The sequence below is a fragment of the Benincasa hispida genome, chromosome 1 (genome assembly GCF_009727055.1).
Source record: "Benincasa hispida cultivar B227 chromosome 1, ASM972705v1, whole genome shotgun sequence".
Classification (NCBI taxonomy): domain Eukaryota; kingdom Viridiplantae; phylum Streptophyta; class Magnoliopsida; order Cucurbitales; family Cucurbitaceae; genus Benincasa; species Benincasa hispida.
This window is the reverse complement of record NC_052349.1, coordinates 47,193,592-47,219,737: the sequence shown is the minus strand read 5'-3', so window position 1 is coordinate 47,219,737 and position 26,146 is coordinate 47,193,592. Positions and strand designations below refer to the sequence as shown.

At 31.5% G+C, this 26,146-nt stretch overlaps 2 protein-coding genes across 2 annotated transcripts; one reads left to right on the top strand and one right to left on the bottom strand.

Annotated features, from left to right (window-relative positions):
• Positions 1 to 10,901: 10,901 nt before the first annotated feature.
• Positions 10,902 to 12,363, top strand: LOC120085377 (TLC domain-containing protein At5g14285-like). Its single transcript, XM_039041331.1, has one exon. The coding sequence runs from the start codon at positions 11,198 to 11,200 to the stop codon at positions 11,933 to 11,935; it is 738 nt and encodes a 245-aa protein (XP_038897259.1). The 5' UTR covers positions 10,902 to 11,197; the 3' UTR covers positions 11,936 to 12,363.
• Positions 12,364 to 12,538: 175 nt separating this feature from the next.
• LOC120085369 (lysine histidine transporter 1-like) lies at positions 12,539 to 16,857 on the bottom strand. Its single transcript, XM_039041320.1, has 8 exons — positions 16,664 to 16,857; positions 14,881 to 15,038; positions 14,219 to 14,602; positions 13,711 to 14,104; positions 13,492 to 13,597; positions 13,284 to 13,375; positions 13,050 to 13,118; positions 12,539 to 12,931 (listed from the first exon to the last, which is right to left on the bottom strand). The coding sequence occupies exons 1-8, from the start codon at positions 16,712 to 16,714 to the stop codon at positions 12,833 to 12,835; spliced, it is 1,353 nt and encodes a 450-aa protein (XP_038897248.1). The 5' UTR covers positions 16,715 to 16,857; the 3' UTR covers positions 12,539 to 12,832.
• Between the last annotated feature and the right edge of the window lie 9,289 nt (positions 16,858 to 26,146).

The following is a 26,146-nucleotide window of genomic DNA, read 5'->3' as shown; positions in this document are numbered from 1 at the left end:
AATGGAGACTTACATTTTACCAGGATGACCATAAGTAACATGACTTAAATCTTGAATAAGTTGTGAACGAGCCTATGAGGGCGGTCCTTTGATTTGTATGGGTGAGAGTGGCCAGATTGCCGACTCAACAAGCCTACTATTTTGGGGATTTATCTGATTGGGGAGCTGGGAACACAGCTGCACAAGAAGGAATTCACTCATTCCTCAATGTTGGGGCAAGTAGATAAATTGCTCCCTTAAGGGCTTGAACAATGTGGCGCCACACCCTATTCTGGCCGGCCATAGGGGTTTAATCATAGTTGGACTATGATTTATTATTCATTAGAGGTGGTACTTAAGACATTATGTGTAACTATAGGGGTAAAACAGTAATTTTGGCCCAGCTTTACTCACGAGCAATTTGTGAACATCGTAATGTTGATTGGTTATATCCAATGGACACAGAAATATATCTTTTGTACGAAGAGTGCAACTATCGATCTTTAGTGGAGTGTCCGACAGTTAAAGGATGGTGAATAATTTAATTAAAGAGTTTAATTAATTATTCACGTACCATTAAAGAGTTTTTGGATTAATTTGAATTGTTGAAATTAAATGAGGGAATTAATTATATATGATATAATTAATTAAATTTTAATTATATGTGATATCATTACTATAATGTATTTGATACATTATAATATTAACTATTTATGAGAGAAAATAAATATTTGAATATGATTCAAATATTAATTATATGTATTCGATTCATATTGTTGAATTTAATGTAAATGTGATTTATATTAAGCGTCATTAGTGAGAGAAGAAACTTTAGGTTATATTGTATATGATATAATATTTAAACTATAGATTATATGTTATATTTGATATAACATGTAGTTTAATATATATTATATGATAAAGTGGTTATCATATCAATATATATTAAATTAATTAATTAATTATATATTTATTTTAACTAATTTTTTAAATTAATTAATTGGAGGGAGTTGTAACCGCCCTCCCCCGAAAAACTGTTCCAAAGTTTTTTCATCTTCTTCCTAAAAAAATACAGAGAGATCTCTCAATAGTACTCTCTGAAGTTTTTCCCTGCTACTAATCTCTTCTTCTCTAAAATTCCTTTCCCTCATGAAATTCACTAGAGCACCACAAACTCCCTGATTCTCACCAGAGAATACCGAGGTAATCTCGTGGTCGTGTCCATTTCATTTTTGGGATTTCATTTTGAAGAACGTCTTCAAAAGATAAGGGTTTTTCTAACCCAATTTAATTTTCTGTAATTTCTTATGCATGTTGTATTGTTTGAATTAAATGCATGATCATGTATATTCTTCTTTTGTAAAATTGAATTCTATAAAAATTGGGAAGATTGGGTCAATCCATCGCTTTTTCTCAAGGACCCTTCGTTGGGATCCTTTAGATACATCACCTACTTCTAGGGGAGGTTGTGGATGATAAACTGAATGTAATTTCTTTTAATTTGTTCAGGTCTAGGGTATCATTCGGTAAGGATGAGTTTGACCTCATCACTAGGTTTTGGGTATAAACGCGAGTGGTATGGAATAATCCTAACCCTACTAAACTTAGAAACTTATAGTTCAACGATAGGACTAAATTGAAACAGTTTGAAGTCGAGAAACATTATCTTGCCATGAACTTTAGGAGCGATGAGAATGCGGTGAAAGTGGCGTTTGCATATTTCATAGAGTTAGTCATGATGGGGAGGGAGAAGAAGCAAGTGTTTTACTATAGCATCCTTGGCATTATGGATAAATGGGAATTTTTTGCAATCACGACTGGAGAAGTGTGTTCTTTTAGCAGACTATTAATAGTCTTAAGAGAGCTCTCAACAGTTCTATTTATCGAGTAGAACCGGGACTTTAGCTAGATACAGCTTGTATAGATTTCCATTTGCTTTACAGGTTAGTTCACACATACGTATTCTACATGTGCTTCTTTCTCCATTATCGTCAACTGTTTTTATGCTTTGACTCTATCTTCATGTTTGTAGGGGTGGGCGTATGAGACGATTTCTTCGCTCAGAGATATTGTGGCAACTCGTATTGGTGAAACAACCATTCCATGCTTGTCTCGATGGGAGAACAGGAAAAACCCAACATACGCCTCATTGGATAGAGATATTTTCACGACACGACGAGTAATGAATCGAAATTCTTTTGATATATTGTTGTAAGTTCATTCTGCTTATGACCTTAACCTGTCACATGCATAGAAACCCCATTATAACGATATGACTGGTACCAACAGAGGAGGAGGTAGCTCACATGTGCTGGGTAATTCCTGCCCCTAAAGTATATGTCCTCCCACCCGGTCCTGTTGGTGAAGGTGAAGATCGTTATGCCGAGGGTGATGCTGGCCACACTTAAGGTGATCATGGCGAGAGGGTAGGGGCCGTCACGATGAGGATATTTGTAGCATCAAACTGGATCACGTCCATAGTGAGGATGATCACAGTGACGATGAGGATGATAATGAAGGAGACCATGTGCTGATACATGTTCTTTTCCCATTTATTGTAAACACTTTCTCCATTTATCTTGATACTGACCCATGCAAATACGTTCCTAAGGGAAGATGCGCCTAGGGCATCACGAGGCCGAGCATGGATCTCATGGTGTGAACTTTTAGGGAGAACATGTGTAGAAAAATGACATATTATATACATTTTTGTTCGTCTCACTAAGTGTTTTAGAACCTAAGGTCTATTAACTTAGGTAAATTCGACTAATTAATTTAACTAAGTCATTGCAAATTTTCTCAATATAATGTTTATATTAAATATTTTGACAATATATGATTATTATTTATTAAACACTTTAATAAATCTAATTAGTTATTGCATTTTTATAAAATGTTTGTCTAATTCACCTTCCAGGTCAGCTTCCAGGTAGGAGTATTCCGTTTCCGTCAACTTAATACCCAAATTCTTTGACAAAACCTTCCTTAGACAAAGGTCCCTTATAGACAAATATTTTGTAAATTTAATATTTTGTTGTTTCATATTAATCCTATTAAAAGAACAAATAAAAGATTAACTTATTTATAATCATATTAGAAATACTTTTAACAGAAGTCTAAGTGAATTAATTTTAAATCATTTAAAATTAACTAAGACCTATGTTTGCATGAAACTCTTGATTATAAATTTTAATCTAATTCATTAAGTTATAAATTTTATAAATTAATAAAATATTAAAACTTATAACATGTATCTAATGACATTAATCAAATATAACATTTATATTTACTAAGTAATGTTATGATCAACACATTACCATTTTCATCATATAATGTAACCACTATATTAATCACTAATGAAAATAATACATGCTCAACATATAATATAACATTTATATTAAAGTATGATGCACGTATATGCTTAATGAAACATGCAACTATATAATATAACATTTATTAAATATGTTGCATGATTAATGTTTATCCCAAGCTAGGATTTTAAAACTATATGACATATACTTTATGTAACATATAATATTTAACCATACATCATATACATAAATTAAAAAAAATAACAAAATAGACCAAATTTTGGTACTCTAAAATTAATTAAATCAATATTATATCAATTTAATTAATTAAAATAAATACAAAATTCAAATAAAGACAAATAAACTGCTCCTGCCAGGTTCGAACCCACGATCTTGAACTGCCTGCATGCGTGTATCAACTTCTCAGAGCGTAGTAATGCTACTGTTGGGCGTAGCTACGTTGGCCTTTACTTTGTCTTAGCATAATGCTAAGCTCCTTGTAACGTTGCTATGCTTGGCCTCAACATTGCAATGTTGTTGTTGAGCGTAGCTACATTGGGCTTTTTGTGCCGCAGCATAAAGCACAACATGGCAACGTTGTACCTTATGCTCCAACACAGAATGTTGGTTCTTGCTTCGATCTTTATCCGCCTTTCTCTGTTCTTGCTTTGCTTCTTCAACAACACTTGCCAAAAGCTAAGACATGGACTTATAGACTCGATAGCAGAATTTAAATGCCCAAAACAACGGGCCCTTACAATTTTAATCGAATTAAAGCAGTAGAACTAGTGCCAAAATTTGAAACATTTGATTACAAAAACCAACATTCGTAGTGTAGAATTTCACTCACCTTACTTCTCTGATTTTCATCTCAAATTGAAAATCAAAATGCACGATTTGGCTCTGATACCAATAAAAGGAATTGATTTCTCGCGGAAGCGTGTGAACGCCGTACATTTGATAATCAATTAGAAAAACAAAAAAGACATAGAATAAAAACAACAGAGATAAACATTAATATAAGCATGCTTCTTAGAGATGAAGAAGAGAATAATAGGAACTTATCCTCGTAGAACTCTTCATGAAATTCCTCTTCAAATGTCCCGAACACAGGAACTCATTTTTTTGATAGAATAACACGAACACCGCAACCAAAAACTCTTGGATACCACTATACGACCACCTCGTTATTCTCAGGAACAGGGAACTGAGGATGTATGGGCTCCTTCTTGATTTTTTGAGAAAGAGAATGAGAATACTGAGAAGATGAGAGTAAATTTACTTTTGAGAGAGTTTTTCTTGGAGACAAAAATATATCTCTGTATTCTTCACTCTGTGTTTTCACAAAACACAGATAAAAGGAAAAGTGCGGGAGAGGGAGTTAAATAACTCCCTCACACGTACACCAATCAACTCCCTTGTAATGGCGAGTTAAGTAATTATATTAATTAATATATCAATAATATAATATTATTAATATGGTTAATTAACTAATTAATAAACCATATATTATGCATCTTGATCATACTAAAATACATCTCTCTCTTATAACCTATAGTTTTAATATGAATCATATTCACATTAAATTTTAGCCTATAGTATTTATTTGAATCTCATTCAAATAAATAATATAATCTCATATTATATAGTTTGAACAATTCATAATATATCAATCTACATTATACTTTATATTAATCATATTAACATAATTAATACCTTAACTTCCCTTAAATAGTTTGAACAATTCAAATTATTTCAAAAATAATTATTTCTTATTTTTATCCTACGTGAGCTAACAATAGGATCTTATGGACCTACAAATTAGAAGCTTCAATGATACAAGGTTAATTAATTAAACTATTTAATTAAATTAATCAATATTCATTAACTATAGGTCACTCCACTAAAGACCGACAACAACACTCTTCGCACTGTAGATATATTTCTGTGTCCACAGATATAACCAATTAATAGTAAATCGACCCTTCAGGAATTGCTCATAACTATAGCTAGGTCAAATTATTGTTTTACCCCTGTAATTACATCTAACTCCTTAACTAACCATTTTCAGGTCAATAAAAGAGTGAGGCCTCATTATTCAAGACCAAGAATCATCTATTAAGGGAGAAATTTATCTACTTTCCCTAAAGACGGGAATGAGTGAATTTGTGTAGTTATGCTCCCAAGTCCCTGCTCGAACAAATCCCAAAATGGTGGGCTTATTAAGTCAATGAAAGTGGTCACTCTCACCCATACAAATCAAAGAATTGCCCTCATAGGCAGAAGTTCACAACTCACTCCGGATTGAGGTCAAGTCACCTATGGTCATCTTAGTAAAATGTTAGTCTCTTCAAGTAACAACATTATAAAGAGAAATCAATCATTTCGTAGTTTACTTTTATATAAACTCTTTATATAGGATACCCCCACTCACATGTCTCCACATGAACAATATGGATCAAATCGTTTGTAACATTTACAACTTTTGTAACACTTACAAAGTAGATCGTATTCGCAGTATCGCCAGGATAAGGCGCTCAACATTATAAAGAGAAATCAGACCTTTTAGGCTATTATTTAAACATGATCTAATCTATTTGTATGTCTATCACATACTGTTTAAGCTATATCAAATAACCTTAGATCTTAGTTTGTTGGATTGAGTTAATGCAATCTAAATGTCAAATAAAATATTTCTTATTTTATTAAATAAATAATTTATATTTACAAATTACAAACTACGAGATCCACGAGATTTAGAACATTAAATCCAATACATCAAACTCTAGCCTATCCAAAAATATATGAAGATTGGCCAAATAAAACATACATTCTAAGCATTGAACATAAAACAAGTCCAAAAACCACATAAATTCCATGAGAAACTAGAAATAAAACACTAATCCTCAAAATCAAACAATGGGTTTCACCTAATCCTAAGCTAGCATACTTACCTTAGCCTTAAATCCAGTCCAAGATAAGCTTTACCACCATAAAATACTCCCACGAAGCAAGAATTATAGAAGGAAGGAGAAGAGGAAAAGAGAAATCAGAATTGGAGGCTGAAAGCCCAAGAGAATCAGAGCTAGATTTGGAAAAAATCGGATTTATAACAGGTCGGAGCGTTGCTACGTTCCAAACCTTTGTCGAAGTGTAGTGCAGAGTATAGCTACGCTCTGCCTTAGTTTTGCACTTGACACTCTTTGTCTTTGAGTGTAACGTGCAGCGTAGCGCATGGCGTCGCTATGTTGAGCCTAGGGGCATTCTAGTCTTTTTGCGCCTATTCTCTTCCGTTTTGATTTGGTTACTTGAGCTTCAATTTGATCTGTTTTAGCTTTGTTAGCTCTCTAACACTTGGTTCTATCTCTTGGGTGCTTGATATCTAGAAAATAACATATTTAACACATTAAATATCAAAACCATCCCAAATTAAGCTAAGAAAAATGGCACTTTTACAACATTATCAATGTTGGGGTCGATGCCCTAAACTCTCGTAGGGTCCTGTAGTTTGTAAACACTTGTATGAAAAAACGTTTGTGATGTAATAATATGAGATATTTTCTTCATTATTGTCTATGAAATATGAGATATTTTATTTGCATTTACCACAAACCAATAAACTAAGATCCCTGGTTGTCATTGTAACTTAAGCATGTATGTGGAGACATACAAGTGGATCATGCCTTAAGTGATAACTTAAATGATCTATAGTATATGGATATAGGAGGGAAACCTTATCCTGGTGTCACTACAGATACGACCCGCTTTGTAGATAGTTACAAGTGTTGTGACATGCTACAAATGGTCTGATCCTAATCATTCATGTGGAGACATGCGAGCGGGAGTGTCCTATATAAAGGAATTTGTATAAGACCGGACCACGAAGTGTTTAGTCTCGTTATATAACACCGTTTATGACAAATACTTCCATTTCACTAGGATGACCATAGGTAACATGACCCTAATCTTGAGTGAGTTGGAAACTCCTGCCTATGAAGACGGTCCTTTGATTTGCATGGGTGCGAGTGGTTAGATTGCCGACTCAAACATACCACTTTGAGGATTCATCTGATTAGAGAGTTAGAAACTCAGCTACACAAAATGGAATTCACTCTTTCCCCGAAGCATGGGGTAAGTAGATAGATTACTCCTTTAAGGGCTGATTCCGGGGCTTAAACAATGTGGCGCCACACACCTTATCATGGCCCAAAAGGTGTTCACTCATAGTAGGACTATGATGTATTGTTCATTAGAGGGATCGGTGGTACTTAAGGAGTTAGATATAACTATGGAGGCAAAACGGTAAATTAACTCAACTATACTTACGAGCGATTTGTGAAGGGTTATCGTACCGTTGACTGGTTATATCCGATGGACACAGAAATATATCTCTGGTGAGAAGAGTGCAGCTGTCGGTCTTTAGTGGAGTGTTCGACAGTTAACGGATGATAGATCTCGTGATTAAAGAGTTTAATCAGCTATTCACGTACCGTTGGAGCTTCAAGCTATAGGTCTATAAGGTCCCCTTAGTAGCTCAATAGATTCAAGTTGAAAATCAGTTTTTGGGTCAGTTTGAAGTGTTCAAATTGACGAGAGGGAGCTTGATTATGTATGATATAATTAAACTGGTTCAATTATATGTGATATAGTTGACATGATGTATGAGATACATTAATTGGAGGAATTTGATATAAATATGATTTATATTGAATAAAGGAGAAATGGACTATGGTTTAAATGTTACATATGATGTGATATTAAAACTATAGGCTATAAAATATGATAAGTTAGTTATTATATTTATTTAAAATTAAAACAATTATATGATAATTGTAGGTGGTTTCTCCTTTAACCGTGCGTGAAAGTGGGAGGTTATGTTCAGTTTTCATAAATGAAGGATAAAATGAAAAATGTTTTCATTTTGTAAAGAATCGCTTCATTAGGTACAACACCAATTGTTTAGTTAACTAGAGACTGTACGACAACCTTCTAAGCAAGAGCCTAAACAATCGTGTACTAGAGCCTTTGACTATACGATCGTGGAGCATTTTACTAAACGATCGCATGGCAAGTGAGATTCTCTAAACGATCAAGCGTGTTTTTCTAAACGATCGTGTACCTATTGAGTTTTACTAAACAATCAAGCACACAAAGTCTATACGATAGACAGTACATTCTCCCACTTGCTTGAATCATATAGTTCGATCGTTGCTTTCCTCCAACCCTCTACCAAATCCAACAGAGCCTACACCTCCTGGATTCTCATCGAGAATACTGAGGTTGCTGAGTGGTGGTTTTCGAGAGGTTGCTTGTTCGTGGAGAAGTTTATTCATGACCACTAGACGATTGGGTAGGCGATTTAGGCGAGAGCGAGAGATTATTGTCCAAGTTCTTCATGAGAGCAAGAGTTCAATAGAAGAAGAGTTCTTCAAAGGTATGTTTCTCGTTCCTTTTGTTTTTAATTTTGAAAGCATGTTGTAATTTGTTCAAAGTTGCATAACTGTTCTGTATGTTTGTAAATGCCTTTAATTCTATCACAATGGATTTGGATCGATCGTGCTTCTGTTCATGGGTTCTCTTTGATAAGAGTTTCTTCAATCAAGGTGTGCGTGAGCAAGAGTGTTGCGACGCTCTGACTACTATAAATGCAGATTTTCCAATTTTTAGGTCATTCTTCACCTCATTCGGCCTCCAGATGGTTTTCTCTCTTCTTCTCCTCTCTTTTCCTCCACTTTTGCTCTATTTTTGGGATTTTTATGATTGTAAACATATTTTGGTCCAAATTTAAAGGCTAAGGTGAGTTGCTAGCTTAGGGCTAGGTGAAACTCGATGTATTGATTTTAAAGATTTGGTCTTTTTTATCTTACATATATTTCAATTTCTATGTTTAGATGTATGTTATGGCTAATCAACCTTCATACATTCTTTGTTAGGCTAGAGATTGATACACGATGTGCTTCATATGAATGTGTTACTTCTACATAACAAATCCAAGAAATCGAGTTTATTTCAACTTCTATGTAAAGCTAAAGATTAATGCATAATATGCTTGTACTAATGTATTGATTACAAAGTAGCAAGTAGCAAGGTCCAAAGCATGCTTGTTGTGAATTTTAGGTTGTTTAGAATAACCTTTTGCACATTGCATGACAAGGATAATTCAAGAACACAATCAATTACTAGCTTAGGCTATCAATGTTATTAACCGTCTTAGTTGAACCTATTGAGCCTAATGCAATTGTTTATTTGTTATGGATGCTATCGAACCCAAACAACTAGGCAATTAGTCTAATTAAGAGATTAATTAAAGTAGATGTAAAGTTTCTATAGATGTTATCGAACCCAATTAATCGAACTTCTATCTCACTTAAGTAATTAATTGGTAAATAGGGCGATTACCTCAACTATCTGGACAAGTTGACTAACCACATTAAATTGAGAGAGATAATACTTAGTAATCCTATGATCAATCGAGCATTGGATGGATCCTAAGTTCTCAGCTAGCATTTCTACATTTCCTACACTTTAATTTTCCGCACTTTACTTTCCTACCTTTTATTTTCCTCGCATCGACACTTAAACCACCCCAGAACCCCCTTGTTACAACTTTAGCTAGAAGAGTCTAATTAGATGGAAACTACATCCGCGCTTTCTTACAGATCGACCCGGACTTGCCACTATTGCTTGTCTTTGTAGTAGTGGTAGTAAAGTCCGATATTATAAATGTATTTGATTAGAGGTTTGCAGGCAATGCTAATTCTCTAGTATCACTTATCCATCTACGATCCTTTTCAGGTTATTACTTGAACAAAATCCACTGTATGTCAACATATCGTTCAAGTTTCATGTAAATAACCTTGGAGCTTGTTTATTGGATTGAATTATGCAAAATTAAGATACCGAATAAAATAAAAAAAAATTTATTAATGATCAATAATTTGTTTATACATTTACAAATCACGAGGTTAGAGCACAAACCCCAACATAAACCTCCTATTAGAAATTAGTTTTAGGAAAAAAAAAAAAGAAAAAAAGAAAAAAACGTTTTTAATAATTTAGAATTAAAAATTAATCAAAATATATTATGTTTTAGTTTAGGTTATATAGAAACAAAAATTCAAACTCCAAACGTTTAAGAAACATTTGTTACTTGTTAGACTTGTTTTTAGAATATCGCCTACAAATAAGCGATAAAGATTTAAACTTAAAACTCTTCTAGAACGTATAGATATTTCAATCATTTGCTTTCAAATGAAGTCTTAAAAAGATTTTTTGAACCAATCAAATCCATACTTCCTCCCACATTTTTTGAACTATATTTTGTTTTTTAATGATCTTTCCATTTCTTTAGAAAATGAAAGAAAAATTAATTTTCAACGAGTGCTTACATAATATTTGAACAAACTTTACTTTTAATTTTTATTTCTTCTCTAAAGTTTTTTTTTTTAAGAAAAAATATTTCATCTCTAAAGTTTAAAAAAAAGTGACAATTTTAACAATAATTATCCTAGGAACAATCTTAAATGATGTTAAGGATTTGAAAAAAAAAAAAAAAGAAAAGAAATTTGCTACGTCACGTTAATTTGCCCTAATCTTTGTTCTTATCATAATCATAAATAACAGGTACAAGTTACAACGTTTTCAGTGGCTCTTTATTAGATTCTCAAAAAATAAAAAATAATAATAATTTTTTTTTAAAAAAAAAATAGTTGCGATTTTTTATTGTTTATTTATTGGGTTTCAATTTTTCGAATAAAAAAAATACCCCTTTTCGGCTTTTGGATTTCCATTTGATTTGCTGAAGAATCCAGTCTCTTCCCTCCCTTTCCCCCACTTTTCAATTTTTTTCCCGATCATCGGAGTTCTTCTTCCTCGGATTCCGATCACCTTGTCGACAACGGGTTTCAATGGAAACCCATCTGAATCCTCTCCCTTTCTTCTTTTCAATCTTCTTTACGATCTATATTTTTGCTTATTTCCTTTTGTTTCGTAATTGGAGCCCTAAGATCCGGCCGGAAGCTGCGAGTTGCGCAATTTCCTTCGTTCATGGTACCCCCGCCGTGTTCTTAGCCTCCGGCGCCATCCTCACCGACGCCGGTCGTGGTTTTGCCTCATCCAACACAGATCTTCAAAACACCGTCCTCGATTACAGCATCGCTTACTTTCTCATGGATCTGTTACACTATATCATCTTCTTCCCTTCAGATTTGCTCTTCATCGCTCATCATTTGGTCACTCTCTTCGTCTTCGTAACTTGTCGTTACCTTGTCTCTCATGGCGCTTATGCGATTCTTGTCCTTCTCATTCTCGCTGAGGTTACCAGCTTTTGCCAGAACGCTTGGACGCTGGCTAGAGCCAGAAGAGCCGATGTTGAGTTCGCTAATACAGTGTATAATCTTCTGTCTCCTCCTTTTTATGTATTGTATTCGATTGTCAGGGGATTTGTTGGGCCTTACTTCCTTTACAAGATGGGTGAGTTCTTCTTCAATGGAGGAGCTGAGACTGTGATTCCTAAATGGGTTTGGATGTCTTGGATTTTTGTTGTTGCAGCTGCCATTTCTGTGAGTATTTTGTGGATTACCAATCTATGGGTTGAGTTATACAGAGAAAAGAGCAGCAAATTGGAGAAGAAGAAGGCAAGGTAGGAGGAAGCAATTGGGGCTTTCTTCACCTTTTTTCTTTCTTTTATGGTAGTTAGATTTTCTTATAATTGAAAGCAGGGAAAAGGATATGGAAATTCCTCTCTTTTTTGGTCTGCAACAATGGAGAAAGAGGAATTAACCCACATCTAGAGAAGAAGAAGAGGAGGAAGAGGAAGTAGAAAGCAATTGGGTTTCTCCTTCTATTTGTCGCTGTTAGATTCATTTATCATTCACACAAGGAAAAAGGGTATCAAAATCTCTCAATTGAAAAGAGAAGTTTTGTGGTCAGTTGTTTTTGTTTCATCCCTCATTTAGATATAACATCTCGATTCCTCTTCTTCAATGAGTAATTTATTGTTCTTTTCCATATAGTTTATATATAAATAAATGAATAAATGAATAAATATATATTATATATTATATATTGTGAATTTCTGTGTTACTTTATAGTATGATATGATTTTTACACCTTGTTTAATAATTTATAGATTCTGACTGTTTTTATGAGCTATACAACTAGGCTAGATATGGCCAAAAATATGACAAAATGAATGGAGTACTTGCCCAGCTGTTATTGTGTATCTGATATTGATAAACAAGAGAGAATTGAAGCCAAGTAGAAGCAAAACTTTTATATTGATTTTGGAAGAAAATTAAAAAAAAAAAAATGGAACTGTACTCTGAAGGCAGAAGCTTACAACATGAAAATTACTGGTATTTGCAAAGACATTAAGCAGTATAAGTCCCTATCCATATAAGATAGTTTTGAAATCTTAAGATTCTTTCTAATCTTCAACTAAATGTGACATCTTTATCAGTCAACAAGCATACTTATGGCCTGTATGTATCATCATCTGCTTCCTGTATTCATATTTTACTCTGAAGCAGTTGGAGGGTAATTTATGAGTAGAAATGGTAGTTTTTGGCTTGAAGTATGATATTTCTCATTCCTCCAATAGGTGATAGAACAGTTAGAAGCACTCCAAGTATGATGCATATCTGAAACCGAAAATGAACTGACAATGTAAGCTTCACACTTATTTTAAAGAATTTGTATAAATAAACTGACATATCATCTATCAGAACAAATGAAAGCGTTGTCCAAGAAGAACTTTACCCAATTAGTGCACCAAGATAACCCGAACCTTTTCGGTTTGTATATGAGAAGCCATATAACACAGGGAAGCTGAGAAAGCAAAATGAAATGAGAAGGATCAGTAGGCAAGTATTGTAATTTTTTTATGAAAGATCTTTAGATAGCTATCTTTTTCATGTTCGTGAACTCAGATACTTGGAACAAAAAGAGAAGAAAAAAAATGAAGATGACCAAAAGTGAGAAGCTGTGGCTTACGAAATATGTTGTAGGGGCAAAGGCAAATCCTCCAAAGAATCCAAGTAGACCACCAAAGAAGGGGAAGGTAATGCCAATGAACATGGTAAGTCCTGTAGTGAATCAAAGGATTAAAGGATTAGAAGTAGAACAAATTCAAATTCAGCCAGTTAGATTCATATGTGATTTCCTTGTCTGATAAGCAGGAAAAAAGTAGAAGTTTACTCACCAACATAAACGTTACGAGCAATAAATCGAAGTATAAAACTAGGCTTGAAATGCAGTTTCTTCACCAATACAGTTTCTATCATGTCAAACACTGGCATTGCATATATCTGCAGTCATATAAACAACTATGTTTAGTTTAATTATGTCAAATGACTAGCCGTTGACCCTTTTGTACAAATTGTAGACTAAAGATTTGACATAGATTGAGAAGTTTACCTACCTGGTAACCTCCTATAACATGGATGACAACAAACATGTTAGCCAATGCAATAAGCCATGCAGGTTTCTCCAGTGAGATCAAAATGTTGTCTTTGACAGAATTTCCAAACGTCCAGTATCCAATCAAAGCAACAGGGAAGTAGCACAGAGCAACAACTATATAAGCGACAACGACCCCTTTCCACATAGCTCTTTTTGAGGGCTTCTCTGGTGTAGATGGGATCGTTGCTTGGATCTCCAGCACCACACTATGCCCTGCATATGCAAAAGCCACATCTCCCAGAGCATTTAAGAAGTTAAAAACTTTCCCTGGTGTAGTACTAGCTTTGAATCCATAATCCACATCAGGCTGAACACCCTTTGCGATAGAAGTTGTCCAAGCAATCGTTGAATAACTGCAAAACCAATGAACAAATCAAGATCAGTTTTTGGTGTATCTTGCATAGCTTTAACGTATAGTAATATAGCAAGCAGTCAACATGAAAAGCTTTTTTGAGAGCATATCATACGTCAAGGACATAACAGCTGCAGCCAAAGAAATACCAGACATGGAGTTGAAGCTGGGAAGGTGGGAAAGTACAAATTGAACCGAGGCGAAGATCATGATAAAGTAAGTTAATTGGATACTCTTGCATCTCGGGCACACGATGTCGTGGAACTTTTTCAGCGATTGTCCCCCGGTGACCATATAAACTATGTTGGTACCAACTTGAACAATCAGTTGTTGAGGTACTACAATGTAAAGGCCTAATTTCTCACCAAAAGCATGTTGACCAAGCTCATGGTATCTATCAAACCTTTTCCCAGGAACCATTTCATGCATCTCCACCATTTGCCATAATGTATATAAAGTGATAATCCATGACAGTACCAACACAGCCACACCAGGACCCCTGCAAATTCATAATTGAGGTCGTCAGGCCAATTCATAGTGGCTATGTTTTATCTATATTTAGTTACCTCTATCTTAACAAAGAAAGATTTTCCAATCATCCTAAAAATGATCTAGACTAGCTGCCATAAAGAGCTCAAAGACTCGGATTAGTTCAAAAGCTCGGGACCAAAGGGCATGGTAGCTATTTCACCGAGAGTGAATCTAGCTAGGGCTATTTTCCACTAATAAGGATAAAGTTTCACGTGTTCTTTCTACTATTTGAGTTGAGATCATTACCATCCAAGGTTTGACATAGCCGATGGAAGACTAAGGACACCAGCACCAACCATGGCGGTGACATTGTGGAAGGCAGAATACCACCACTTTGCATTTCTTGAAGAAGTAATTGGAAGCCAATCATCTATTGCTTTTTGTTCCTTTGTCTTATTGATGCCCTATCAATCACCCAAAAGGGAGAGAACATTTTAATGGCAAGCATAAAAGAGAGAGAGCAATGAAAAAATAAAGGGTGCCAATCCATTTCTCTTTAACAGAGGCACAACTAAACAAAGATAATGTTTGGAATTGGTCAAAGTAAGCATTCTCAACTTGTTAGAAAAAAAAAAAAAAAAAAAAAAAAATCCATACAATAGTATAATACTCTCTTTGTTTACATTAGAAATTTATCTTCCATAAATATCTTTCTTATGCTAATGGACTCTACATCATTCTTAAAAATATGTTAATATGACGAGCAATCTTTCTCGACTTTCAACCCATGCATGTGATTTCCTTAGCTTAAAGTAATATTTTTATAACTTTAGGGGACCAAAGTGGATTAAAGTAAATGATTAGACCATGATATGTATGGGTTACTTTTTGTTCTCCAAATATTTTTGGAAGGGGTTGCAAAAAGGCTCTCTTTTTTGTGTTTCATAATTCAAATTTCACAAATAACCTTAATATCTTTTTGGGAATAGGACCCACAGGCCATTTTGGCAAAGTATTTAAAGTCAGTATTGCTGATTCAATCTATATTACAATTTAAATGTGTGGACAAAATGGCCACAAAGTGACACCATCCATCAAAGTCAGTAATTTGACCATTGTTCCAATCTCTCTCTCTCTTAAAAAACTATATATTTTCCATCATAAAAATGCGGAAGAAAAATGAACTAAAAACCAAAGCCAACAAAACAAGTGGCCAAATGCAAAAATTGCAGGTTTTTAAGTGATTTTAAAATTCTCTCAAATTAATTTTTCTTAGAGTAGTTTCGAACATAATAAACAATCTGAGGAGAAAACTCTATTTTACCATAACGGTATTCAAATAAGAATAATTAAATAGTATTTAGGCATTTAGGCGGTTGAGTCGAATTCTCAAGTTTGAAATTAATATGTTGGAGTTAGAAAGTTTGTAAAAATAAAATTTCTCCACAAATATACAAAAGAGAAGATGAGGTTTCGACGAGAAATTTACAGAGTTTAAATTATTTAACACCGAAAGTTGATGGACCAAACAGACCTAAATGTGTTAAAACATTTCATACAGTGAATCCCCACAAATATTTTTTCCTTTTCGCCAAAATTACACATCCTATTCACAACCATCATCATATTCAACCAAAATAATCCTCTAATATGAAGCCCCACCACAAAAACCAGCTTGTTTTGTTCAAGCTGTGCAATAAACCAAGAACAAGACCAAATTACCAGAAGCTAACCAGCAAAAGGCAGATTTACAATACTCATGTGAAGTCGAGTATAACTCAACTAGTTAAAGAAGTTTCGAATCCCTAAATCCAATAAAAACAACAAATGGTTATAGTTTTTTAAAAAAAAAACAAGTAGATCATTGGAAAGCGGGAGTTAAAGAAAGCAAAATCAAATGAGGAAGAAAACAGATTGATTCATAAATGGGGTACAGAATCATGAACTTTGGCCCTAAAATAAACTATGAAATTTGAACAATTTGGGTTGAGTAGAACAAATTCATAACTAAGGAAACCCTGAATGGGTTTCAATTTGATCCTATATTATCGATTGGAAAAAAAAAAAACAAAAAGAAAGAGAGACTAACATCGTTGTGGCCACTGTCATTCCTTGTTTTTGATGGACCTTCAGTTCCCATCGATGGCTAAAACCTGAAAACTGAAGAACAAATTGAAACGAAGAAGAAATTAAAAGTATTCAGACCCTTTTCCTCTGAAATTAAACTGAGAGAGAACGGAAATGGGGGCGCTGTATTTAAAGAGAGAGGAAGAAGGATCCTATCATCCTTAGATTTTTATTTTTATCTTTTTTAATGCCATATTCTTTGAATTTTCCACACATACAATTTGCGATTAATTAATTTGACCAAAAATCAATTGCCTTTTTCTTTTTTCCTTTTGAACCCAGCTAGAAATTTCGTTCACACTAATTGATGGAATTTCACAAGTCAAATTCTAGTGAGGATTTTCAAATTTTGCTGTATTAAACTAAAAAGAATTATGTTATTAGTGGAAAATTGTATCCTTTTTCTTTTTTCTTTTTTCTTTTTTTCCTTTTTAGTTTGGAAATTTATAGTTATAGTTTTATGTTTAAGAATCTCTAAGTTTTAAGTAATTCCAATTAAATCCAATCCAACAAACATATTACCATATTTAGTTTCTAACCAATTGTGATTTTGTTGGCAAATTATTATTGTAACCCTTGGCCAAAAGTTAGTGCTAACAAAAATTAAAAAAAAAAAAAACAATTACCTAGATTTATGTGTATATTATTCTTCTATTTTAATAAATAATGAGATTATAACTTCACTAGATATATCGATTGAATAGTAAATTCATGTATAAGATTTTTACAATTTTTTTTCTTTTTACAATGGATGATTATGTTTGATGCTCGGTTCCAAATATAAACAAAGTAAGTAGGGAAGACAAAAAATATGACATTGAAAGCTACTTCAAACTATTCAAAGTAAGTATGTGCCTCACTACTTGTATTAGAGAATGATCTTATAGTAATAGGGCACAAATAAAATGCCTTTCGAAATTTATCACGAAGAAATTATCTAACAAAAGGCAAGTGATGAGACAAAAAAAATTGTCAATGAGAGGGACAAACTCAATCGATGCTATTAATTAAATAAAACAAAAGTACATTCACGGTATTTTCTTAATGGTTTTAAAGTAGCTCATTTTCTAAAACAAGGGCATGGTTTAAATATATAAAAATAATTTATATGTATACATAAATTGAATATATATGAATATGGATGTATGTGTATATGTCCAAACTTATGATTTTACTAGGATGGGATGGGAAATAAATTTTTGGTCCCACCTCGTTTGGCTGCCCTACGTGGTCTCCTTCCCCTCTATAATACTAATATATTAAGTTTGGGTACGAACTTTCACCCCGAGGCTCCCTTTAAGTTTGGGAGATTTTTTTAATCAATTCAAAAATTTCTATTTGGAGCGCTAAGATAATATAGGATATGTGAAGTTATGATGTCTAGAGAGTTTTGATCGAGTATGTTCAAATACTGAGATGATATATGATACACGAAAGGAAAATGACTGTGAGATACAAAACACGTTCCGAAAATGAGCCCACAAACAATTAAAATCAATGAGATATGATAATGAGTCTCTAAACACTTAGATGATATAGGATGTTGGGATATATCATCTCATGTTGGACCCCCAAACAGCTCCAAATAGGATCTACAACCTACCGGAACTCGAATTAGGTTGGATTGAATTATCAGATTATTTATTTTTCTTTTCTTTTTTATTATTTTTTTCATTAACTATTTATAAGTTATAATATTTATATATTTTAATAATATTAAAAATTTGGTTAAATTGGGTTAACTTGAACTAAGTATAATCTAGATACAACTGAATCTGGAAAAAAAAACATAACAAAATCAATCAATTTAATCTCAAATTAAAACTAACTCAAGTCAACCATTAAAATTTAGATTAAATTCGAGTTGTCGAGTTATTTAAATACTCATACTTTCACCTTCTTATTAAATTTCCTTTAATAACGTATATATATATAATAATTAGTTTTGGTTAACATTTTACAAGATTAAATAATTTGTGAAACTTGATTATTTAATTTAAAAATTTAGTGACTAATTTCATACCAATCAAAATTTCATGGGCTAGAAATATAATTTCCCCATAAGCTTAATACCTAATTTAAATGTAAAACTAAATAATTTTAAAATATGAGGAAAATAAACGATTCTTTTTACCAAATGTATTCATTAAAAATATGGCAAGAGGTTATTGTTTGAATGATCCACACATGTTATATTATTTAATAATTGTTTTCATAAAAAAAATTTAGATCAAAATCAAACAAGAACTCAACCAGAATCTGGTTTGCACAACTCAAAGAAGTTAATTATATATTCTAAGCTAAAAACAATTCATTGATTTTAACCTATGCAACTCAATTCTATACCCTATCCTAGATAATTTAATAATAATTCAGAGTTAATTCTACTCTATATTGTATGTATTTATAAATATAAATACAATAGTTTTTCAAACATGGACATATAATCATTAATTTATAATGTAAACACAACTTTAAGTCTTTCAAGTTACCAAAGTAACCCAACTAGTTAGGAATTAGGTGTGCCAAAAAAGTCTTTAATTTGTGAAGAGATTTTCTTTACCAATCTGCCAATAAGAAAATGAACAAAAGTAAGGTTTACTGTATAGAATTTTAATAATAATTTAAATATAAATATACTTCTGTTTTTCAATTTTCAATTTTCTTACTCTTTGATAAATTTTAAATTTGTCACAATATTTATCTTCTGTGTTACTAAATATTATATATATATATATATAATATACTATATATATTATACTATATTATATAATTGTCCAATATGATTTAGTTAGTTGGTAATTTATTCATTATTTTTTTAAATGATTAGTTTGTAATTTTAATGTTTTTTTAATGAAATTTACATATTTAAATGAGATTTTTTTTTCAAAAGTTTTAGGATATTAGTCGATGCTTGTCTCATTAAATATAAACTACATAAATTCAAAATTCCTAACTCTATATTTATATAGAGATAAGCTTAATTTTATTATTATTAGGACTTTGACTCCTCTCCACGTGGCCGGATATGATGACAGTTAATGGTTTATTTAAATATTTTTATTAAAACTGAAATTAATAAATTATAAAAGAAAAAAGAGTATGAATTTCTTTAAAGTAATAACCATTGACTTTGACTTGTAGAGTCGTATAAATCAAAAAATTGCATAACACAACGCCAAGAAAATTAAATAAATAGTCAATTATAATATTATTTCCGTATCAAACTCCCCAAGTTCCAACGGAAATGTGTGTGTGTGTGTATATATATATATATATATATTTTGGGAAATTTCTAAAACATTTAAACCTTAATTAATAAATACTTTTAAAGGTTAAATAATTATATAAAATGTGACCTTATTTTGGTGGTATGTTTTGATTATGCCACTAATTTTTTTTATAAAAAAAATCAATTTTAATCTTTAAATTTTGAAATTGTTTCAAACATATTTTTAGAGAAAAATAACGTGGTAGGTAACATGTAAAAATTAGAAGACTTAAATGACATAATTTGTAAATCAATTGCCCCATCGATTTATATTAATGATATTGTAAATGATGTCATATATGTTTTCTAGCTTTTATACATTTATCGTCTCACCTTATACAAAATACTTTGGAGGTTGTTTGGGTCGCTGAGATGATATAGGATGTGGGAAATTCTGATATCTGAGGAGTTCTGATCAAGTATAAACGATCGAGTATGTTCAAGCACTGAGATGATATACGATACCAGAAGGTAATTTAGAAAAAAATACCCACCTTTATTAACAATAAAAATATTACAAAACATATATGTATATACAGGGGATCACAAACTTTTTTTTTAATTTTTTATTTTCAACACATATTAATGTCAATTGAGCTAAGCTCGTTTTGACAATAGCATATGTGTTAGATTAGAAGATGCATGTTACATTGATTACAACTACATAGATGATTAATATTGTTATCACCATTTACTCCATCTAAAAACATCGTTATAATTAAACACATGATCAATTCACGTATGATGTCACACATGCCTTTAATTTTTTCACATTTATTATCATGTCGATTCCATCTTATTTTACCTCTGCAAGGTTTTTGAGAAAATTGCAATGGGTGACAATTTGAATATGTTATTTTGTAAGTGTATCACACATATTTAATATTTTGTAAATATGGCAAAAACTTTAAAATTGGATTTCTAATTATTTTTTTTCATACTTGCCTGAAACAATCAATCGATAGGGAGAGAAAAAAGCGGCAACCAACAATCGAATATGCGACAATAGAGGAGGAGCGGTGCCTAGCGACAAATGGTGTGAAGAAGTGCTGATTGGTTAAAGAGGGATGTTGCAGGAGAGGGGTTGTTGCATGCAAAGAAGAAGAAGTTCCAATTTTTTTTTTTCCTTTTTTTTTAATATCATCATTATAAATGAGTGAATGATTGACAAATTTATCAGCAATTTATCTATCAAATGCATCATTATGGAGTATATCAAATATATCAGTCAAATGTATTATGTGTATGGTATACAATATACTTATATTTCATATATTAATCATGAGTGTATCAACAATATTGTTCTAACTTCAACCGATATTCAATCAATAATAATTATCATATTGTGTTTCGTTATTATTGTCATAATTCATTTCAACTATATCGTTAGTTAACAACGGTACATCAATACTCATTAACTATAAAATTTTAAGTATATTATTAGTGTATTAGTAATATATCATTAATAGAATTATCTAACTAGTTAGTATCATAGTTAGTGTACTTTCTATTGTTTTAGCAAAACTAGTCAAGAAACACGTGTCATGCACGTGAAATCTTATGGTTTTAATCAAATTATATAAAAAATAGTGGATTTTTAGTATGTAACAAACAAATATAACTTTGTTAATTTTCATAACCTTCTAAATTTTAGATAATTAAAGAAGGAAAAATACATTTTTGGTCCCTAGGTTTGAGATCTAATTTCTATTTGGTCCTTAGATTTCAAAATGTTACACATTTAGTCCTTAAATTTTGAATTTTGTTTCAATTTAGTCCCTAGATTTCATAATGTTGCAATTTTACTATTGACATTTAAATTTTGTTTGAATCTAGTCCATAGATTTCAAGATTTACATTTGTACTTCAATTTTCATTAAATACTCACTTTCAAACATTGACGTCAATGTTTATCAATTAATTAAAAATAATTATGAAGTAAAATTCTAAATTTAATTTTAAAAGTGACGAAGAATAGTGAAATTTAATTAATTATAGTTCATTTAATTATTTTAAATTTATTGACATACATTAACACTAAAGACGAGAAATGAGTATTTAGTGAAAATTTGAGGTAAAAAATATAAATCTTGAAATCTATGGACAAAATTCAAACAAAACTCAAATGTCGAAAGTATAACAACAAGACTTTGAAAAAGAAATTCATAAGATTCATTTATCAAAATATCTATAAAAAAAAACATAAGGACTCCTTACATTTCAACAACTTAAATAAAATAAATAAACTCTTAAATCAAATCTCTCCAAAACTATTAAAAAGAAACCCCTAAATACAAAATTAAATAAATAAACAAAATCAGACTGATACAATTAATCAAATTGTCAAATCAAACGTGATAAAATTAATCAGAATGCCTATGAAAACAAACAATGGAAAAACAAAACGAGAAAGAAAAAAAAGTAACAATTTCATTACTAATCACCAATTCCCATCGAACTAAAAATGAAGGCGAAACAAAATTTAGAGAATTGAGTAAATCATCCTTACTTTCATATTTCGACAAATTCAACTTTACCTTAAAAGAAAAAAAAAAAGGTCTCTCATTGAGAACTCTGAATGTTCGCAGTCACCATAAACAAAACAAAAAGTCGTTAAAGAACAAAATCAAAATAGTTTTGCAAAAATTTATCCTTGTAAGAAGTTAAAAAAGAAATTCATAAACATATATCAAAATATCTAAAAAACTATAAGATGAATGATGGTTCCTCAAATTTCTCCAACTCAAACAAAATAAATAACCCCCTAAGTCAAATCTCTAAAATAATAATAATAATAATAACTTAATAGCCGAAATTAAACAAAGAAACAAAAATCAAACAGGATAAAGTTAATCGAAATGCCTATGAATACAAACAAACAAAATAAGGAAGAAAAAAATAACAATTTCACCACTAATCACCAATTTCCATCGAATTAAAAATGAAGGGTCGAAATAAAATTTAGAGGCATGAGTAAATCACTAACTTATGAGAAAACTTAAACATCATTCTTGAGATCTGATGCTTTCGAAGAAATCACACTAAAACAAATAATTTTGCGAAACTTCTCTTTCACAAAAAGTGATTATTGTGTTATAAAGAATTAGTTATGCTTGAAAGATTTTAAAATAGATGGACACGAGGTTTAAAAAATAATTACGTGAAGGAAAGAGTGAGATTTAAAAAACATTTGACATGAAGAGAAAAAAAATTAAGGGCAAAAGGGCAAAATGAAAATTCTAAAACGAAGTAAGGGCAAAATGAAAATCTTAAAAAGAAGCAAAGACAAGATGGATAATTAAAGATTCTCCCGACTTTGCCCATTTTAATATAATAAAGATAAAATAATTCAACCAAAAATATTTGTTTAGACCAAATATAACAAATAATTCTTAATTCAGACCTTTATCTTTTAAAATTCCTAATTTCTCCTAAATGCGTTAAAAGTTATCAATTAGGTCCTTAAGTAAAATAAAGGTGGTTAAATAATTTTTTGTGGGCTAAATAATAATAAAAAAAAGCCTTGGAACTTGTAATTTTTTAAAATATATATATATATATATATACTCCTGAACTTTCAAAAATTTTAAAAATATCTTTAAATTTTCAGAAAAGAGTTCAAAATTTAACTTGATAATTTTGGTGGTAGTACTTTGTTTAAAAAATACTCTTGAACTTTAAAAAATTTCAATAATACCCCTAAACTTTAAAAATGTTTAAAATAACCTTCATTGTTAATATATGGACGAAAACTATTAATACCTCATGTTAAAAATATCCTTGAACTTTTAAAAATTGTATTAGTACTTGTAACTCAGAAAAAAGTTTTAAAATGTTTATTCCATTAGTATCGCGATCAAATTATTTGAAGTTATCTTGATTTAAACAAGAATAAATTTTAATATAAATTATATTAATGCTCTCATTTTCTTTTATATAAATTCTCTTATTTTTCTCTCACACGTCTAATTCTTAGAACCTTTAATATTAATATTGTTGTTTTCAAAATTTATTAGAGAAATATTGTTGTTTTGAAACTTATTAGAGAAATATTATTGTTTTGGGAGTTCGAGGCTAGAGGTCGAACGTTGAGAACTCGATTAATGTGGAGGTCGAACGTTGAGAACTCGACAAACAAAAAAAAAACTTGGAAACAATACATAAGCCGAAACTTAAACCCTCGACAAGGGAAATCTCGCTTAGGTTGTCGAAGGTTGAAGTTTCGATACACATCCACCCTCGAGATTGCAGGTTTATTACTTTTATTTTTCCCCCATAGAGGAAATAAAGTAATGAGATGGTATACTATATGTATCTGTGTACTCGAGCTGCTTCTAACAACCTATGCATTTTGTTATCATTTTGAATTAGATGGAGGCTTGTGGGATTGATGTGAGGGGGTGGGGATGACTATATTTTTGGGAGGGAACTCCAGGCGAATATGAAGTGCATAGATACAAGTTATGTCTTGGAATGAAAGACAATTTCGAATTAGCTTTGTCTACAAATAAAATTTTGTATATTAGGTTGTCAAAGGTTACACACATGTCGAAACTTCAAAGCGATTAAAGAGATAAGTGGGCTGAAGCAGATTAAGGAGATAGCGAGATTCAAAGCGAGATAGTAGGAGAGAGCGAGATGTTGAACGAGATTTTAAGAGAGAGCGAGATTCAAAGCGAGAATGTTGGAGAGAGCGAGATTTAGTTTATATTGACTAATCTGACTAACATTGAACATGGTAAAATGAAATGGTTGAATAATTGAAAAATGAGATTATTCAGGAATAGACATTGAATGCTAAGATTACGCATTGAGTTTTTGGTAGTAGATCCATAATAAAAAAAGTGTTTGTGACTGTTCCAGAAGAAATGAAAGCTAGTAATCATTAATGGAAAAATAACAACAATAACAGAGAGAGCGAGAGTGAGAGAGCGAGATCTTAGGAGAGAGCGAGAGTGAGAGAGCGATACTGAGAGAGTGAGATATTGAGCGAGAGTGAGAGAGCGAGAACGAGATCTTAGGAGAGAGCGATAACGAAATCTTAGGAGAGAGCAGAGTGAGAGAGAAAGATTAGGAGAGAACAAGAGTGAGAGAGCGAGATTGGGAGAGCGAGATCTTAGGAGAGAGCGAGAGTCTTCACTTTATTTGAACTTTCCATAGAAATATATATAAAAAAAGAGAAAAAAGAGCTAATAATCATACTATAATTGAATAATCATTAGACTATAATTGAATATATTAGATTATTATACTATAATTTGATATATCATTAGACAATAAATTGAATATATTAGATTATTATCTATAATTGAATAATCATTGAATAATCATTAGGCAACAAATAGAATTATTAGACTATTATACTATAATTAAATAATCATAGACAACAATATTGAAATATATTAGATTATTATACTATAATTGAATAATCATTAGACAATAAATTGAATATTTAGATATTATACTATAAATTGAATATATTTATTATTTTACTATAAATTGAATATATTAGATTTATATAATGTAAAACTTTATTGATTACAAAAAAAAAAAATTGAATATACAGAAGATTATTATAAAAAAAAATTGAAATATACAATAAATTAATAAAAAAATTGATATATATATAAAATGAATATATAATAAAAAAAATTATTTATTATTCAATCCCTAACTATCTGGACCCATCTTAGTAACAAAGGACACTTCCTTCGATTATGCTCCTAACTGGGTTACAAATCCACATCGTTGTCGAGTAGCTGATTCTGTCCAATCATCTCGTTATGATAACGTGAACTTTTCGGTCTACCAGGTATTCTCAACAACGATGGATCAGGGTGTAAGACAGGCATATTAGGGTGCATGATTCAGTAATCTTCATGCGGTACAGGTTGAAATTGAGGAGAGTACTATTTAGCATACGTTGACAATTTGTAGTAGTCTCAATAAAATCTTCGTAGTTCATGTAAAAATGTGAGCAAACGGCCATAAAGTGCGAATCATGGAATGCCGAATGCTTGCCATTTGTTACAATGAACAGTACCGCTCGGTAGATGGTTGTCGAGATCACAAGTCATTTGTTCACTTGAGTCCGCCACTGTTAGCTAACCTCCTATGATGCGGAGCGGTATTCATGGGTGTGGAGCTGTTTGGCATGGTTGTATGGACAACTAT

Excerpts from the sequence above, each read along its gene's own strand:
- LOC120085377 (XM_039041331.1), top strand. The coding sequence starts at position 11,198 with ATGGAAACCCATCTGAATCCTCTCCCTTTCTTCTTTTCAATCTTCTTT.
- LOC120085369 (XM_039041320.1), bottom strand. The coding sequence starts at position 16,714 with ATGGGAACTGAAGGTCCATCAAAAACAAGGAATGACAGTGGCCACAAC. Across the intron at positions 15,039-16,663 it reads ATGACAGTGGCCACAACGAT|GGCATCAATAAGACAAAGGA; the intron begins GTTAGTCTCTCT and ends GGTGATTGATAG. Across the intron at positions 14,105-14,218 it reads GCAGCTGTTATGTCCTTGAC|TTATTCAACGATTGCTTGGA; the intron begins GTATGATATGCT and ends TTGGTTTTGCAG.